Source organism: Myotis myotis, unplaced genomic scaffold (assembly GCF_014108235.1).
Source record: "Myotis myotis isolate mMyoMyo1 unplaced genomic scaffold, mMyoMyo1.p scaffold_m19_p_3, whole genome shotgun sequence".
Taxonomy (NCBI): Eukaryota; Metazoa; Chordata; class Mammalia; order Chiroptera; family Vespertilionidae; genus Myotis; species Myotis myotis.
Genome location: NW_023416335.1, coordinates 133,300,502 through 133,318,946, shown reverse-complemented (window position 1 = coordinate 133,318,946; position 18,445 = coordinate 133,300,502). Strand labels below are relative to the sequence as shown.

The 18,445-nt window shown below is 39.4% G+C and overlaps 1 protein-coding gene across 1 annotated transcript in view; it reads left to right on the top strand.

Annotated features, from left to right (window-relative positions):
- The window catches only part of LRRIQ1 (leucine rich repeats and IQ motif containing 1), a 262,613-nt gene that overhangs the window by 21,563 nt on the left and 222,605 nt on the right, over window positions 1-18,445 (top strand). Inside the window, exons 7-9 of the mRNA XM_036298965.1 lie at window positions 277-1,908; window positions 9,089-9,241; window positions 11,953-12,103. Coding sequence (XP_036154858.1) covers window positions 277-1,908; window positions 9,089-9,241; window positions 11,953-12,103 — 1,936 coding nt within the window. The remainder of the gene's footprint in view (window positions 1-276; window positions 1,909-9,088; window positions 9,242-11,952; window positions 12,104-18,445) is intronic.

Genomic DNA, 18,445 nt, shown 5'->3' with positions numbered 1-18,445 from the left:
TGTTCAACCTACTGAGAAACACTGGCCATGCCATTTTTATTTGCTTTCTATCATCAAAGAATTCCTCAATATTAGAGTATCAACTTACTAACTTGGTAGAAGCTCTTAAATATCTAAAAAAGTAATATCCTTTAAAAATTAGTTTTTGTAAAAGAATTGTATAGTAACTTTATAATTATTTTAGTTTTAGTATTTGTTTGTAATCTCTATTTTAGATTATATTTCAGTAACAGCACATATTTAGTTTATGCTGACTACTATTTACCTTTATTATAGGAGTTTATTAGGAATTTGCATTTACAAATGGAAGAAGAAAGAACAAAATTTAAAGACCTGCAGGAAAAAGAAAAAATGCGTTTATTAAAAATGCAGCATAATGCAGCTGTAAAAATTCAAACTAAATATAGATCATTTGTGGCCTACCGACAATATAGCCCAATTATAAAAGAACAAATAGAAAATAAGAAAAAAAAAGCACTAGAGTTGAAAGAAAAAGAAGCAAAAATACGACAGATGGAAGAAGAAATACAAAAAAGATTAGAGGAGGAAAAAAGGAGAGAAGAAGAAATACAAAGGCAGAAGCAAGAGGGAAAAAAAAAGAGAGAGAAAGAATATGAAGAAAAAAAGAACATCCTGAGACAAGAAAAAGAGCAACTACTAAACAAAGAAAAATTAAGATTAAAAGAAGATGGAAGAAAACAGCTAATAATAAGTAGAGCATTAAAAAGGGGAGAACAAAATGCTACACATTTAACTATTGAAGATCAATCAAAGAATAAGGATGAAATAGCCAAAATGCTAGGAGATGAAAAGTCAAAGAAGTGGGAAGCTGCTCCCCTTTGGCGAGATGAAAAGTTGAATAAGAGAGAGAATATAGATAGACAATTTGTACTGAAAGAATCAATAGGAGTGCAATTAAAAGAATCTATATCAAACCAAGAAATTTTGGCAGATCTTAAAATGGAAGAAAAAAATGAAAACCAGGCAAAACAACAATGTTCAGAGAAATTGGTCAAGCAAGCAAGAAAATATGAAACCATCAACCATAAAACTGAATTAGAAAACCCAGATCTAAAGGAACATGGGAAAGAACAGTTTCAGCTGCAAGAATTAATCCGCCCAATACAAAAGGAAGTAACCATGAAGGCTGCCGTAAATGAGAATATAATACAAGAAACCCAAATAATATTAGGACATAATCAAGAAATTAATGAGGTAAAAAACAATGAGGCACAGAAAACAATCAAAGATCATCAACAGAGTAAGACACAAAAAGTAGAAAAAGAAGAAATATCACAACAGAATGGAACATTATACGAAGCAGATGACAGTTCAATGATTTCAATGAATCAAAAACTACTACCACTAACAATAGAACATTCTGAATGTATAGGTGAGAATGTAATACTTCCAGGAAAAGAAATTGATTTAAAATCTGAAGAAACTGAGAACCCAAAAGGCAGTGCTCCGAATAGTGACTTAATTATTGATGGTAGTGATGCTCTGATAAATGTAGAAAGGAAAATAAACAAGCAAAATTATATTTTAGGTAGACATGCTCCTTGTGAAGACTTGAGTGGCTACAATACAACAAACTCCTTGGTTCTTAAAGAAGTAAGCTCTCTAAAGTCTCAGATTAAAGAAATTCCAGAAGAATGTCATGAAAATAGAGCTGAATGTGAGAGTGTTGTGACCTGCTCTGTACTGGAGCCAACACTTCTATCTTCTATTGAAGAAAAGAGGCAAGCTTGGATAAAATCTGTTAAATCCTGGTCAGACATTTTCAAGCAACATCAACAAAAGAAGATTGTTAAGAGAAAGAGACTTGTGAAATGTCCAGCCAACACGATGCCTCCTTTGAATACCCTAGAAATTCTTCAATGTGGCCCATGGAATACTTTACAACAGGTATTTTGTAATTTTATAATGTATTGTCTTATTTAATTGCAATTGGTTTTCTAAATGTAACTTTTAAAATATTAGTGGACGGCATATTTTATTTTTAAATATAGTTTTTATTGTGGATAATATTACAGATGCCTCCCATTTTGGAAGGCATATTTTATATTCAATAATTATGCTCCTTAATCAGTGAAGTTGCTAATGAAATACTGACTCCATTTGAGATCTCAAATTATTAAGGCATCTTATCCCTCAGCGAATCACTATTAAAACCTTTTATTTATATGTTGAAGCCTGTGTTTAAGGGCCTTAACGTCATTATTAAGTTTCTAAGAGTGGAGGCATCTGGGAATGTAGGGTTGAATTAGAATAGGAAATTTCTGTTATTCAGCTAGGCGTTTGCTTTAGTCTTGAGCAACAGCACCACCTAGTGGCTCCTTTGGGAATGAAACTGATTTCCCTGTACTTGAAAATTGCTGTGAAAGAACTGCTTATAACCATAGAAGACTCTAGAATTTCTATAAAAACATTATTTAGTCATGTGCAATGTGAACATGGTGGATATATGCCTGAAATTTAAAATAGTTGTCATCAAGTGCTACTAATTTTCTATGTTTATGGAGCCCATAGTTTCAATTAAAATTAAGATAGAAACTGACACGTGTGTAGAAAAACAGGGAAGAATATTTCAAATAGTGTAATATCAAAAATAACTTATGATTTAAAAAATCATATATTTAGCTAGGGCCTGAAATGCAAATGTATTTAATAAAATTAGTTTCTTCATATTGACTGATGCCTGGGAAAAGAAACATTCATATTAACATATGTGCATTATTTTATTATTCACTCAGCAAATATTCATCTATCTAATATGATCAGTCAATATTTACTGTTGGAACAAAGGGATGGATACAAAACTGAGTCTCTGCCCCTATGGAACTTATTGTGGTAGAGAAAAAGTTATTAAAATAACCTGCAGATAAATACAGATCTTGATAATTACTGTAAATACAATTTCAGGGTATTCTGTGAGAAGAGAAGACAGTGGTATTTAAAGAGATCCCTGGGGTATAAAGGAATAGTGTAAAGAACAGGCACTACTTTGAAAGTGTCCTCTCTTTCCTAGGCAGTGTATTTGCCTTGTCCATCAAATTTATAGAATCTCGCCGAAACCGGTTTGGCTCAGTGGATGGAGCGTTGGCCTGCGGACTGAAGGGTCCCAGGTTCGATTCCGGTCAAGGTCATGTACCTGGGTTGCGGGCACATCCCCAGTGGGAGATGTGGAGGAGGTGGCTGATCGATGTTTCTCTCTCATCGATGTTTCTAACTCTCTATCTCTCTCCCTTCCTCTCTGTAAAAAATCAATAAAATATATTTAAAAAAAATTATAGAATCTCTGATTAGCTCTTCTGTTTTTCTTTGTTTGTTTTTAACCTTTGGCTACATTATCTTTGGAATCCTTCTTTTTCTGCTTTCCGAAAGATATTGCTGCAGGTTTTTTGAAGTAATGACATTAGCTACTAACTCTTTTATTTAAATTAATTTTCCTCATGAATGTCTGTCTGGCCAGTGATTGGCAAATTCATTAGTCAACAGAGCCAAATATCAACAGTACGACGACTGAAATTTCTTTTGAGAGCCAGATTTTTTAAGCTTAAACTATATAGGTAGGTACATTGTTATTAACTTAATTAGGGTACTCCTAAGGCTTAGGAAGAGCCACACTGAAGGGGCCAAAGGGCCGCATGTGGCTCGCGAGCCGCAGTTTGCCGACCACAGGTCTGGGCTAAGCATGGGTGACAGCTTCATGCCTATAGTGTACTTGTCTGAAAAGTAAAACTGAAGTTAGGCAGACAGTAGGACCCTCCTTCCTGTGAGTCTCTGTTCTGTTCAAGGAGAAGAGCACTGAGGAAGTTAAAATGTGTGAACCTCTTTCTCGTTGGAGTTTCTGTTCCTGACCACTCAGTTCCTCCCTTGGAACTCTTGTCAATGTTCATAACGTGAGGACTGACCCTTTCTTTTACTTCTTAGAGTGCAGTTAGCATCCCAAACTGCAATGTGTACGCAGGTCGCCGGGGCTGATTCTGACTCCTCAGGTCTGGTGATCAATCCCAATGCTCTGCATTTTTACAGTGACCCTGGGTGGTGCTGTTGGGGCTGGCCCATCGACTACCTGGAGTAGCAGCGTTCTGAAGGATCCTGAAATCCTCTGACCACTACTCCAAACAACTACCTCAAATATTGAATTTTTCTTTGAAGCCTCAAACTATATAGTATAGGGATGAAAAATATATGTAAATGTGCAATATAAATATTGAAATCTTGTAAAATATCATCTTGTAATGACTCTGGCAGATGGCTTATCATGGTGTTTTCATTCACCACTGCTGCTGACCTATGACTCACTTTATTACTTTGATTTTCTAAACTCATAGCTTTCCATCTTTGACCTTATCTTGAGCACCCATTGCCATAATTGAAAGGTCCTCTGGAGAGGACCTTTAGAAAAGAAAATTTACTCTTCCGGAATTTCGGTCAGTAATGAATTTATTTTGCTTATATTAATCTCTCACTTTGAGCCTTTAGGACGCAAATCAGATCTGCTTCTTGACCATACTCCCTTACGTATTGCCAGGCAAATAGTGGTTTTGATCAATTGACTATGGGATGGATGAATGAGAGAATGGATAAATAAATCTGGCTGAATGTTCATCTTATCTCCATATTATTACTAACGTCACAGTTTCAAGAGTGTATTGATTAAAAAGGAAATTGATATAAAATTATTTGAGAGCAATTTAATAAAGCACTAACAAGCTGTATAACAGGTAAGATCAGGGTTCTAATTTTATTTCTCCTATTTACTGTGTGTGTCACCTTGTGCAAGGTACTGGACCTTTATGAATCTCAATTTTGTCTTCTATAAACTGGGAAGAGCAATACCTACTTTATAGGATTGTTGACTATGTTGACTACAGTCTAGGGCTCCTAACTGTCATTGTCAAATGTGGATCCCACATATTTGAAAAACAGGCAAATTGATTTTTGAGAGCTGCCTAATAGCTGGTTTCATCAAATAAATTCTTCAATTGAAAATGCTGAGCCATCCACTTTATGCAGTAATATCACAAAAGGATATGACTGGAGACTGGTGATTATTGACAACTAATATATTTTAATTTTTCCAAGTTTTACTATTTTTTCTTTTATTTTTTTGGTATTTTGCTCATAGTGGTAACTTGCTTTAAATAACAACCAGAAAAAAAAGTCACCGAACTTAAGGATATATGTATATTTTTAAGTCCTCACCTGAGGACATGTTTTTCATTAATTGTAGAAAGAGAGAGAGAGGAATAGCAAGGAAGAGAGAAAGAAACATCTATCCAGATGTGCCCTGACTGGGGATTAAACCCAAAACCTGGATATGTGTCCTGACCAGGAGCGACCCTTCAGTGCATAGGATGATACTCTAACCAACTGAGCCACACCAGGCAGGCAGGATTTTTTTTAAAAAATTAAATCTTTATTGTTCAGGTTATTACATTTGTTCCTCTTTTTTTCCCCCATAACTCCCCTCCTCCCAGTTCCCACCCCACCCTCCGCCCTCACTCCCCACCCACTGTCCTCATTCATAGGTGCACGATTTTTGTCCAGTCTCTTCCCGCATCTCCCACACCCCTTTCCCCCCCAAGAATAGTCAGTCCATTCCCTTTCTATGTCCCTGATTCTATTATAATCACCAATTCATTCTGTTCATCAGATTATTTATTCACTTGATTCTTAGATTCACTTGTTGATAGATGCATATTTGTTCTTCATAATTTGTATCTTTATCTTTTTCTTCCTCTTCCTCTTCTTAAAGGATACCTTTCAGCATTTCATATAATACTGGTTTGGTGGTGATGAACTCCTTTAGCTTTTCCTTATCTGTGAAGCTCTTTATCTGACCTTCAATTCTGAATGATAGCTTTGCTGGATAAAGTAATCTTGGTTGTAGGTTCTTGGTATTCATCACTTTGAATATTTCTTGCCACTCCCTTCTGGCCTGCAAAGTTTCTGTTGAGAAATCAGCTGACAGTCGTATGGGTATTCCCTTGTAGGTAACTGAGTTTCTTTCTCTTGCTGCTTTTAAGATTCTCTCTTTATCTTTTGCTCTTGGCATTTTAATTATGATGTGTCTTGGTGTGGTCCTCTTTGGAATCCTTTTGTTTGGGGTTCTCCGAGCTTCTTGGACCTGTAAGTCCATTTCTTTCACCAGGTGGGGGAAGTTTTCTGTCATTATTTCTTCAAATAGGTTTTCAATATCTTGCTCTCTCTCTTCTTCTGGCACCCCTATAATTCTGATGTTGGTACGCTTGAAGCTGTCCCAGAGGCTCCTTACACTATCCTCGCATTTTTGGATTCTTTTTTCATTCCGCCCCTCCGGTTGGGTGTTTTTTGCTTTCTCGCATTTCAAATCATTGACTTGATTCTTGCGCTCCTCTGGTCTGCTGTTGGGAGTCTGTATAGTATTCTTTATTTCAGTCGGTGTATGCTTAATTTCTAGTTGGTTCCCCATCATAACATCGAGGGTCTCATTAGTTTTCTTGTAGATCTCATTAAGTTTATCGGCGGCTTCTAAACAGTTCTTGAGAGACCTTAAAAGTGTGGTTCTGAACTCTATATCTTCCATTGACAATTTTGTCCTGTTTCTTTGTCTCCGCATTTTGTTATGCTTTCTTGGTGCACCCCCGAGTTGTCTTTGTGCGCAGTCTTGTAGTTAAGCCTTGATTGTTGTAGCTAATACCAGGGAGGGTTTGACCTCCAGGCCAAGTGGCTGTGAGAATCAGCTGTGTCTGCAGTGAGAGAACTTCTGTCCTCTAGGGAGGTGCTAATCTAGCCTTTGCCTGAGGCTATCCGGCAAATGCCTCTATGCAGGGCTTGGGCGGGGCGGGTCGAACAGGATCAACAGGGTGGGCCGGAGAGAGCAGTTATGGCTGCTCTCAGTCCTGTCCCCAGGGGCTCTGCCTCTCTGAGTCCCAGCACCCGCTGCAAAGCTCAGAGAGAAAGCTGCACTCGCTCTGACCGAAGCCAGACAGTCCCGCTTCTCCCGTTTGAGTCTGGGTCCCTAAAGACTCGCCCGTATCTGGAGCTCAGAGTCTGCGACTCCCTCCCGATTGAAAACGCCAACCGCGCCCTCCGCCGCCAGCCCGCTCCGTGCACTCCGCACCTCAGAATTTGACTTCAGCACTGCGCCTCCTCTGAGTGTCCGTATGCGTTTCTCTTTCCTCCTAGTTGTAGGACTTCCACTCAGCCAGCGTTCCTGTGGTTCTGAGTGATGTCCGTTCCGTCTTTTAGTTTCACTTTTGAAGTAGTTGTTCAAGGCAGCAAACTCCAGCGTTAACCTATGCCGCCATCTTGGTTCTCCTCTCCCAGGCGGGATTTTTTGATATGGCTTTCTAACATGGCATAAATTACAGCATTTTAGTAGCTGGTTTACTTTTAGATTAGATGACTCACTTTCCTTATACAAGGCAAATTGAAATAAACTGGTGTGGTGGTACATAATTTACGTGAAGTAAGATTCTCTTTTACTTAATCATCTAATCATACCTCACATTCAATCTCTGCAGCCTGAATTTTTACACAATATTATTTCTTCAAGTTTAATAGATTTGAGATGTGGCACAGAACAGATGTTCTGCAAAGCAAAACATAATCATTGCTTTTGTTGCTTTTGTATTTTCAATTTACCATGGGTGACTGGCACTCCTTGGGTTGAACTCAAGAATAATTGAGAATGAACTCTTATATATGTATATATACACACACCCATGACTAGAATTAAACCTGGGACCCTTCAGTCTGCAGGCCAATGCTATATCGTCTGAGCCAAACTGGCTAGAGCAGTTTCTGTCTTTCTTTGTCTGACTTACTAATTATTTTGGTTGTCTTTCTTACTTTCATTATAGGTCTCCCATCTATATCACTTTCCTTCTGCCTAAAATGTATGCTGTGGGCACTGAAATATCTCTCACTTTTGTTTGACTGGGGAGGGATGTATTTTATCCTCATTCTTGAAAAATATTTTCACTAAAATATATGTTTAGATTATGACTGAGAAATTTCTAAAATAATTATGAAACTAAAAGCTTTTATTCACCCAAAGTTTTAAAAATATGGATTGTTTCTTTTGTTACTTAAGCAAGGAATAGACTTAATCACTTCTTAATCACTCTTCATGAGCATATGATCTTCCTATTCACTCATGTAAATATGTAAATTAAAAACTTTTAGTTTAATATCATGCACAGAAAATTTCAATATGAAGAGGAGTTATCAAAATTAAAATTTTATACTTTTCCAGCTTTTTCTGAAGCAATAATGCTTTCAATTTCAACTAACAATTTTTGAATTTCTATTTTGATTGTGATACTACTATTGTGATACTACTCTTCTTATAAAGCTAATAATTTTTAAATTGTCTTTCAGCACATGGGAAACCTGGTTTAGGACTTTTGATATGGCAATATGAAAATATTCTTTTTTATATAGTTATTTCAGTGCATAGACTCAATTATAATGAAATAAACAATAACAACACATTATTACATTATTCCTCTGCCCTTTAACTAAGGTGAGAAATCTTGAGTTTAAAAAATGCAGTGCATTTTCCTAATCAAAAAATATTTCTGATTTATTGTTGTAAGACAATAATTGTATCCCTTAGTATATATAAAGTTGAAAACTTTCTTTGATATTGAGTTTTCTTTAGCTAAAAAAGACAAAAAAGGGAGTTCCTTAAGAAAAAAAGCATTATGAAGTGATAAGTCTATAGTAATATCTCAGTAATATGAAATATTATAAATGCATGGTCTTCAGATATTTGAAAAATACAGAAAAAATATTATTCATGATTTTTTTTTTAGCACAGATACTATATGGTTGGGTATATTACATTATTCAGTAGTCAGGAATGATTCATACCTTTATAATAGAGAAGACGTGCAATAGAATGTTGTTTGCATTCCATGGTTCAGGTCCCAAAGACCCCAAAGTCTCAGCAATATGTGGCGTGAGGCACAGAATCATCTCATTTCAATCAGATCCAGGTGGAGATGGTCTGCTCAGATATAGTTCCCTGATCTCAGGGATTGTTGCTGTTAAATAATGTTATGCACTCTAATTTTTTTGAATTATCTAGGTTACAAGAATAACATTTCAAGATTTGCCAGGTTGTAGTCTTCCCACACTGGCAGAGTGTACCAATCTTCAGCTTCTGTCTCTTCGACGCTGTGGATTAAATTCTTTGCATGGCCTGAGTAACTGCAAAAAACTGAAGTACATTGATGTACAGGTATGTCCTCTGTTCTCATTATTTATCTTGTAATAAAATATAAAGTGAACTCATCTTTACATTTCAGAAATGACTATTTTGAAAAATAACAACATTTATTAAAATACCATGTAACTCATGTTGTACAGAGATCAAGGGCCAAAATTTCTGAGAGCCATAGAGGGAAAATGATTAGGCAGTATGACCAGGGAATTGCTTCTCTCTGTGTGTGGATGATTGTTCTTGTTACTTTTTGCTATATAACAAATGGCCACATCACTTAGCAAATTAAAATAATAATCATTTATTTGCTCATGGTTTTGGGGGCCATGAATTGAGGCCAGGATTGTCTGGGTATTTCTTCTGCTTCATATTTTGTTCACTGGGTCTCTTATGTAATTTGTGGCCGGGGCTGAATGCCTAAAATACCTTCTGTTTATGATTTGTACCTTGGGAAGTTATCAGTTCCCTAATAAGGATTCAGGTTGGCTCCACAGTAATGGTTTTCTATGACTCTTGATTCTGTGCACTGACTTTTGAGTCCATCCTCAAGGCATACTTCCTTGTTCTCAAAAAGTGTGCTGTTTTGCAGTTGATAATTTTTTCTCAATTTCTTTCCCATAGAAGGTGGGGCACATAAAAGCTTCTTTTCATTTTTAATTATATTCTTTTCAGTTCAAACTTGTGGTACTTTCACAAATATCATTTTCTTTTAAAACATTGTGGGCTGTCTCTGCTTCTTATTAAGTTCACTCCATTAGACAAAGGCTATCCTCAAAAATATTTTTTTAAAATATATTTTATTGATTTTTTACAGAGAGGAAGGGAGAGGGATAGAGAGTTAGAAACATTGATGTGGGAGAAACATGGATCAGCTGCCACCTGCACACCCCCTACTGGGGATATGCCCGCAACCAAGGTACATGCCCTTGGCTGGAATTGAACCTGGGACCCTTGAGTCCGCAGACCGACGCTCTATCCATTGAGCCAAACCACTTAGGGCTATCCTCAAAAATATTTGTGAGAGAGTTGCTATGGTCTATTCAGAAAAGTCCATTTATCTTTCTGAGGTCTTAAAAGAGAGAGTTGCTAATGCATCCTTGACACATGACCTTGACACTGAGACCAATATATATGTATTGCAGAGATGTATATGTATAGTAAAAATATAAACCTATATATGAGATGTATACTTAATTCATGAAATTAGTGTTCTTGGGAGATGAAGGAACTGAGGAGGGAAGGTGGGGAGATTTCAATTATTTCAGGGCTGTTTTTTTTTTAGTAACAGTTTTATATAGTACCAAATATTAACTCTTATTCATTTAGATTGAAATATCTTGTTATACTAGAGGGCCAGTGCATGAAAATCCATGCACTCAGGGGGTCCCTCAGCCTGGCCTGCACCCTCTTGCAGTCCGGGACCCTTCGGGGAAGTCCAACTGACAGCTTAGGCCCGCTCCCCAAGAGGACATCAACGTTGGACATCAATGTTGCCGTAGAAGTGGGGGAGGCTCCTGCCACTGCTGCTGCACTCGCAGCCATCAGCCTGGCTTGTGGCTGAGCAGAGCTTCCTCTGTGGGAGCGCACCGACCACCAGGGGGCAGTTCCTGCGTTGAGCGTCTGCCCCCTGGTGGTCAGTGTGCATCATAGTGACCAGTTATTCCTAGTCATTCTGCCATTGGGGTCAGTTTGCATATTACCCTTTTATTGTATAGGATCATCCTCTTTATTTTCAATATTTTAAAAGATTATCAATAAATACAAGATCAGTTAATGATTTATTACATGACTAGAGGCCCAGTGCACGATATTCGTGCATGGGTAGGGTCCCTAGCGGCTGCCAGGTGCGGCCTCCCTTCCCCCAGCCATCTACCCGCCTCGCCGATCTTATTGCCATGCCACTGCCCGGCTCATCCTCTGAGCCCCTGCCTAGCCCCTCTTGCTGTGGCCCCCAGTTCCCTGTCTGCCGGCAGCCCTGCTCCTGCTGCTCCCATGCATTGATGGCACCGGCCCTGCTTGCACCCACTGATGATGCAGAGAGATTGGGGCCAGTGCCGGCAGTGGGTGCGAACAGGGCCGGTGCCATCAGCGGTGCAAGCAGCGGCTGCTGCCCTGATCACCCTTTAGGAGCAGGGGAAGGTGAAGAAACCCTCAGGGTGATCGGGACCAGCAGCCACTACTTGCACCTGTTGATGGCGCTGAGTGATTGGGGCTGCAGTGGGTGTGAGCGGCGGCTCCAGTGCCAGCAGTGGGTGTGAGCAGGGCGGCACCGGCAGCAGGTGCGAGTGCCAGGTGGGATCGTGGCACGTGGGAGCAAAGAATTTTCAGTAACTACTAGAGGCTTGCCCTGATGACAGTGACTAGCGCCCTGCCTTGGTTTGGTGCCCCCCGCTCACCTGCTCCACCATCCCGTGGTGGCTGACACCCTCCATGTTCTGTGCTCTGCCACCTGCTGCCGAGGCCCACCATGTTCCGCATATGCCCCCGGTGGTCAGCACACATCATAGCAACCTGTTGTTGGGTCATTCCACCGTTTGGTCAATTTGCATACGAGGGTTTTATATAGATAGATTCTATATTTTCATCTAGATAGTAATACATTTTGCATGGTTATTCTAAGTTAGATAATTAGATGTTCATTTGGAGATTATATCTCATCTTTTTGCGAGCTTTAAATTTTTTTTAGAAGCCATTGAAATAAAACTAATTACATTTGTTCTTTGTTTTAGGAAAATAATATTGAGACTATCGACTGTGAAAATTTGGAAAATCTCTGTGTTGTTCTTCTTAATAAAAATAAACTAACTTCTTTGCATGGTTTGGATGGCTGCACTAATATCCAAGATCTTGAACTTTCACATAATAAAATCACTCGAATTGGTGAGAAAAATGGAATTTTAATATATAGATATTTATTTCTTATCATTATATTTTTTCATTTATTCCTATTAAAGAATAGGCCACCATCCATTATTTGTTTATTTTATTCATGCCATACTTATTTAATCGTTTATCCTTATTTACTAAGGACATAAAATAATTTTTAAATTTTACAAAAGGAATATGCTCCCACCACTGACAAATGGGTAATTGTTCGTAGTTCTTGCTATTAGTATAGGCACCTTCCTGTTCCTTTCCTTATAACCAGTATTGATCTGAGCTCTAATGGGGAATATAATACCACAGGTTGATGCCATCATTTTTTATGGATCCTATGCTTTCTGGTGGGAACTGCCAGAGTGATTTGTGGTAAACCCTTTTATCACTCCATCACTCCTTTGCCTACATACATCACTTGTATTAATCTTTTATTCTTAGCTAAGGCTACTAATACTACCTAGAAGAAATAATTCACCTTCCTAATCTTCTCCATCACTCCATTTGTATATCTATATACATATATCTGTATCTATTTCCACCTTCATACTTTATAATTCGTATAATTCAGCAACAAAACTGTCCTTTTTTTTTGTTTAGGGCCAGTCCTTCTAATTCTATAAATATACTGGTCAGTCTCCTCTGGCAGCTTACTCCATCATTTATCACCTGTTTTATGTCAAGTTCTTCCTCTTGCCATTCACTTCTATCCTCACCTCATCTCTCTTATATTTTACTGTCAAGTTTTGGAGTGTTCTGTTGTTGCTTCACTTGTTACTACTCAACTTCTCTAGTCTACCAACTGAAATTCAACTTACTTCTATATGTTTCTAGTGTGATAATCTATATATATAAAAGCCTAAGTGACTGAACGACTGGTCAACCGGTTACTATGATGTGCACTGATCACTAGGGAGCAGACGCTCAATGTAGGAGCTGCTCCCTGGTGGTCAGTGTGCTCCCATAGTGGGAGTGCCACTCAGCTGACCAACGGGCGCTAGAAGCCGGGCTCATGGCTGGCAAGCGCAGCTGCAGCAGTGCGAGCCTCTCCTGCCTTCACTGCAGGGCTTCCAAGCAGCGGCAGCGGTAGGTGCAGCGGGGCCAGAATGAGCAGGAGTGGTGCGGCACTCGGCCCAGGCTCAGACTCCTTCCTGGCCACCTGCCACCTTGCACACATACTATCAGGGGATGTCGGACTGCCAATTTCGGCCCGATCCTTGCAGGTCTCCTGATGGGTTCTAGATTGTGAGAGGGTGCAGGCCAGACTGAGGGACCCCACTGGTAAACAAATCCGTTCACCCGGCCGCTAGTTCTAATATAAAAATCTTATATTATTTACTACCTGGCTTAAAATTTTGTTTTTATTATTTAACTTATGAAATGCTCAAGGGACATGATAGGAGCTTAAATAATGATTAATTAATAATCAAGGATTGCAAAAAATCAGGAACTAAAAACTTTATTCTGGTACAATACTAATGGCTTAAATTTTTGGAGCGTCCCCAGAGTTCCATCGTTTTTATCTCCTATCTCCCAGAATCATTAAGAAAGTGACATAGACTGAAATATCAGGGTCTGTATGGGAGTAGATGGGGAATAAAGGCAAGTCAACTTTCTATGCTTAGCCCTGGTTCTACTTAGGCCTCCTCAATATTAGTTTTATCTGTTCGCTTATGTTTTGTTTTGTTTTCTTTCATTTTTATAATGTTGAAAATTTCAAACATTTACAAAATAAATATATGAAGATTCCACATAACCTGTTCAACATTTGCTTCATCACTACTTTTGGTTTGTTCTTACTTTTTCTTTTTAAAAACAAACCCCCAAAATATATAATTTTAACCTTCCACGCTTCAGTAGATGGTTTTTAATAATATGGCCCATTCTTACTTAACCACATGCATTGTGATACCAATTATAATTAACTAGAGGTCCAGTGCACAAAAATTTGTAAACTCAGGGGGGTGGTCCCTCAGCCTGGCCTTTGCCCTCTTGCAGTCTGGGACCCCTCGGGGGATGACCACCTGCTGGCTTAGGCCCGCTCCCCGGGGGATTGGGCCGTAGCTGGCAGTTAGACATCCCTCTGGCAGCCCAGGAGCCCTTGGGGGATGTCCACTTGCCAGCAGGGAACAGGCCTAAGCTGCAGTCGGACATCCTTAGTGCTGCTGAGGAGGCAGGAGAGGCTCCCACCACCACCACTGTACTGGCAGCCATCAGCCTGGCTTGTGGCTGAGCAGAGCTCCCCCTGTGGGAGCGCACTGACCACCAGGGGGCAGCTTCTGCATTGAGTGTCTGCCCCCTGGTGGTCAGTGTGTGTCATAGTGACCAGTCATTCCCAGTTCTGCAGCTAGGGTCATTTTGCATATTACCCTTTTATTATATAGGAGTGCTTAGCTAGCCTGGGTGAGGGGCTGATGGCTGTTTGCAGACTGGCCACAGCCCTTTCAGTGTGGGGGTCCCCACTGGAGTGCCTGGCCAGCCTGGGTGAGGGGCTGAGGGCCATTTTTCAGACTTGCCACACCCCCTTCAGGATTGGGGGAGTCCTGCTGGGGTGCCTGGCTAGTCTGGGTGAGGGGCTGAGGGCTGTTTTCAGGCTGGCTAAGCCCCCCAGTGGGGACCCTCACCCCATGAGGGTGTGGCCAGCCTGGGTGAGGGGCTGATGGCTGTTTGCAGGCTAGCCACAGCCCCTTCAGTGTAGGGGTGTCCCCTGGGGTGACTGGCCAGCCTGGGTGAGGGGCTGATGGCTGTTTGCAGGCTGGCCACAACCCCCAGCCTCCCAAGCTCCCAGTGGAGGCTGGCTGGAAGCAGGTATCTGGGATTTATTTGTCTTCTATAATTGAAACTTTGTTGCCATGAGTGGAGGCCACAGCTGGCTCAGGGCTGCCGGGAAGCTTGGCTTCCTCCATCGCCCGGGCAACCAAGCCTCCTGCTTGCTCCAGTTACGTGGCTCCTGACCTCCATCTTGGTTGGGTTAATTTGCATATAGTTGCTCTGATTGGCTGGTGGGCATGGCTTAGGGCATAGTGAAGGTATGGTCAATTAGCATCTTTGTCTTTTATTAGTGTAGATGTTGATACTTTGTATAAACTGATAATATGTACTCCAGTTTTTCTTATTTTTCAAATTTTCTGAGTTGAGTTGAATCATAATACAAGAAATGACCACATATTATATTATATAGGTCTTTGAAGTCTTTCCCATCTGTAGCAATCCTCCCACTTTCCCTCCCCCCACCCCCACCACTGATTTATTGCAGAACCTATACTAATTATCCTGTATAATGTCCACATTTTGGATTTGTTTATTTACTTCCTTTTAGTGTCATTGGAATTGTTTCACAAAGCCCTTCATTTAATGGCCATTGAAGTTAGTGCAACAGTCTTGATTAGGTTTACATTGAGTCATTTTAGCAGGACTTTTTCATGGGTGGTGCTCTGTGGCTTTTATTTGGAGTCATAGAGTGTTTGCTTTGCATGTTACTATAATTGACATTGAGTAGCTAGTAATAAAGTTCTTCCCCAACTTTTTCATATTGCTTCTAGCCATTGATTACTGTGGCCTGAATCAATTAAGGTAATGGGGGATGCAAAAAGTAAGTTTTCTAATTTGATCTTTCCTTCCATATTTTTTTTTTTAAACTGGGATCCTTATTGAATAAGAACTATTTGGTTATCTTGAAATAGTTTGTAGAGAAAATACAAGGATAAATGCCTATCTTTGTATAGACAACTTTTTACATTAAAGTGCTAGTGGCTTTTGTTGCCTTTAGTGGTGCTACATGAATTTTTTGTTTTATTTATTTTGCTTTATTTTATACCTGTTTTCTCTCCTTCCCCTCACTTTCTTTGGCTGTCTTTCTCTCTCCCTCTTCCTTTCCCTCTCCATTTTCCCCTTTCTTAGTATTCTTGTGAACTCATAAATTCAGTTAATTGCCTTATTATACATTTTGATGCTTAAATTATACTGTGTAATTGATTTAAATATTGATAATCCAATTCAAATTTACTTTTTAAACTTGATAGTATTTCCTTTCTCTTCCACTGTAACCCTTGTTTGATAACATTAACATAATTATTTACTATCTCTTACATATTCATAAAATAGCTTTAAAAATAATCCCAATATCAATAACTATAAAATTACTAAATTAATTTTAAAATTTCTTTGCATTTCTTTTTGCCCTTGGGTTTTGTTCCCCAAAGTGAAACCTGAAGTTTTTTATCTTAGTGATTATGTTATGAATTTAAAATATAATTAGTTTTTTCCCCATTTTATTCAGTATTATTTTTGATATGTTATACAGTAGGTTTAAAAGAAAAACTGAATTTTTAAAAATATATTTTTATTGACTTTAGAGAGGAAGGGAGAGGGAGAGAGAGGTAGAAACATCATTGATGAGAGAGCATCATTGATTGGCTGCCTCCTGCACACGCCCTATTCGGGATTGAGTGGCAACCCACAAACCGGGCATGTGCCCTGACTGGGAATCCAACCTGCGGCTTCTTGGTGCATGGGTCGATGCTCAACCACTGAACCACACTGGCTGAGCTAAAACTGCATTTTAAAAAGGCATACTCAAAGAGATTTTGCTTACATGCCTACCTTTTTCACTGTTCTCTCATCTATTTTCATATATAGACTAGAGACCTGGTGCATGAAATTTGTGCATGGGTGGGTGGAGTGTCCCACAGCCTGACCTGTGTCCTCTCTCAATCTGGGACCCCTCAGGTAGGGTCCCTAGGCCTGGCCAGTGATCAGGGCCTATTGGGGCTTTCCTTCCCCCTGCTGTTGGCAGCTGGCCCCGCCCCTGCCTCTGCCACTGCTTGCCATCTGTGTGGTGCTGTCCCCCACTTCCCTGCCACCAGTTGCCTCCCTTTGCAGGGAATAGGCATGGGGTGCGATTGCTGGGCTGTCCTGGGCCTCCCTTTGTGGGGTGATCAATCGTGGGGCCCCCAGATCGATCACTGTGCAGAGGGAGGCCCTGCCCACCCACTGTAGCACTGCCAGCCAGGTAGCCTGGGCCTCCCTCTTTGGGGCAATCACCCCCCCCCCCCCATCGATCACCTCACCGTCTGGTGGCATGGGCCTCCGTCTTTGGGGCAATTGATCGCGGAGGCCCCCCATTGATCGCCCTGCAGAGGGTGGGCTGGGCATCCCTCTGCAGGGCAATCATGGGGCGATGGCGAGCCTCCCGACCAATCGCATCTCACCCACTTTGGCTGGCCTGGCACCAGTGTGTGTCATAGCATGGTCGTCCAAAAGGTTATCTGGATGGTCCTTCTGCTGTTCGGTCGTTCGATCGATTTGCATATTATGTTATTATTATAGATGATTTTTTATATATGTATATATATGTATATAGTAATATATGTTTCAAAAGTATATATATATACATGTATGTATATATAAATATGCATTTTCAGATATGTAAAAATATATATGCGAATCCTTTCTCAAATATAGAATATTTTAAGTACTGTGCCTTTCTTTCTTACCTTTTTTCACTTAACAAGCCTGAATATGGCTTTATAGTATTCAATTTGTAGATAGATCAGAGTGTATTTCACCAGTCCTTGACTAATGGACATTGAATGGTTCCTACTTTCCTACTTTGCCATAATGTCATTTCACACTTTATCAGATATATCTTTGTTAATTTCCCACACTATATATTGTTGGGGCAAAGGAAATCTGTGATTTAGGAAGACAGTGCAAGATGCATTTTATATAGGTTGTATAATTTTGTATTCCTATCACTAATGCATGCTACTACCGGTTTATGTTGTTCTTTTATTTTTAGTAAAATATTTAATTTCTTTATCTTTTTCACTGTTATTGACAGAAATACTTAAATCTATAAATTTCCCTCTGAGTACTACTTAATGCATAACTTTTCATATATAGGTATTTTCATCAGTTCTATAATTTTATCTTTTAGCTAAGATTTTAAATTTGCATATGAAAAGGACACTTTGCTGTTATTTTTTTTTAGTTTTATAGCATATAGTCAGAGAATAATTTTATGCTATTTCTGCTTTTTGGAACTTACTGTGATTTTTCTAATTGTGGTCAATTTGTAGGAATGTTTCATGTATATTTGAAAAGGAAGTTATTTATTTTTATTTCAATATAGCTCTACCTTGACCACTTGTTTTAGGTATTTATATCTACTTGATATATCTTGGGCTATAGGAGTTGAGGTACGTTAAATCTGTCTGTTGCTTATCAGCATATCTCTTTTTTGTGTCATTTGGTTTCTGCTTAATGAATGTTGCTCCCTGCTGTTTCATAGATCTTCTTAACTGAGTTATCTTCATTGTGAATTTTAGCCTAGAAAATTATGTG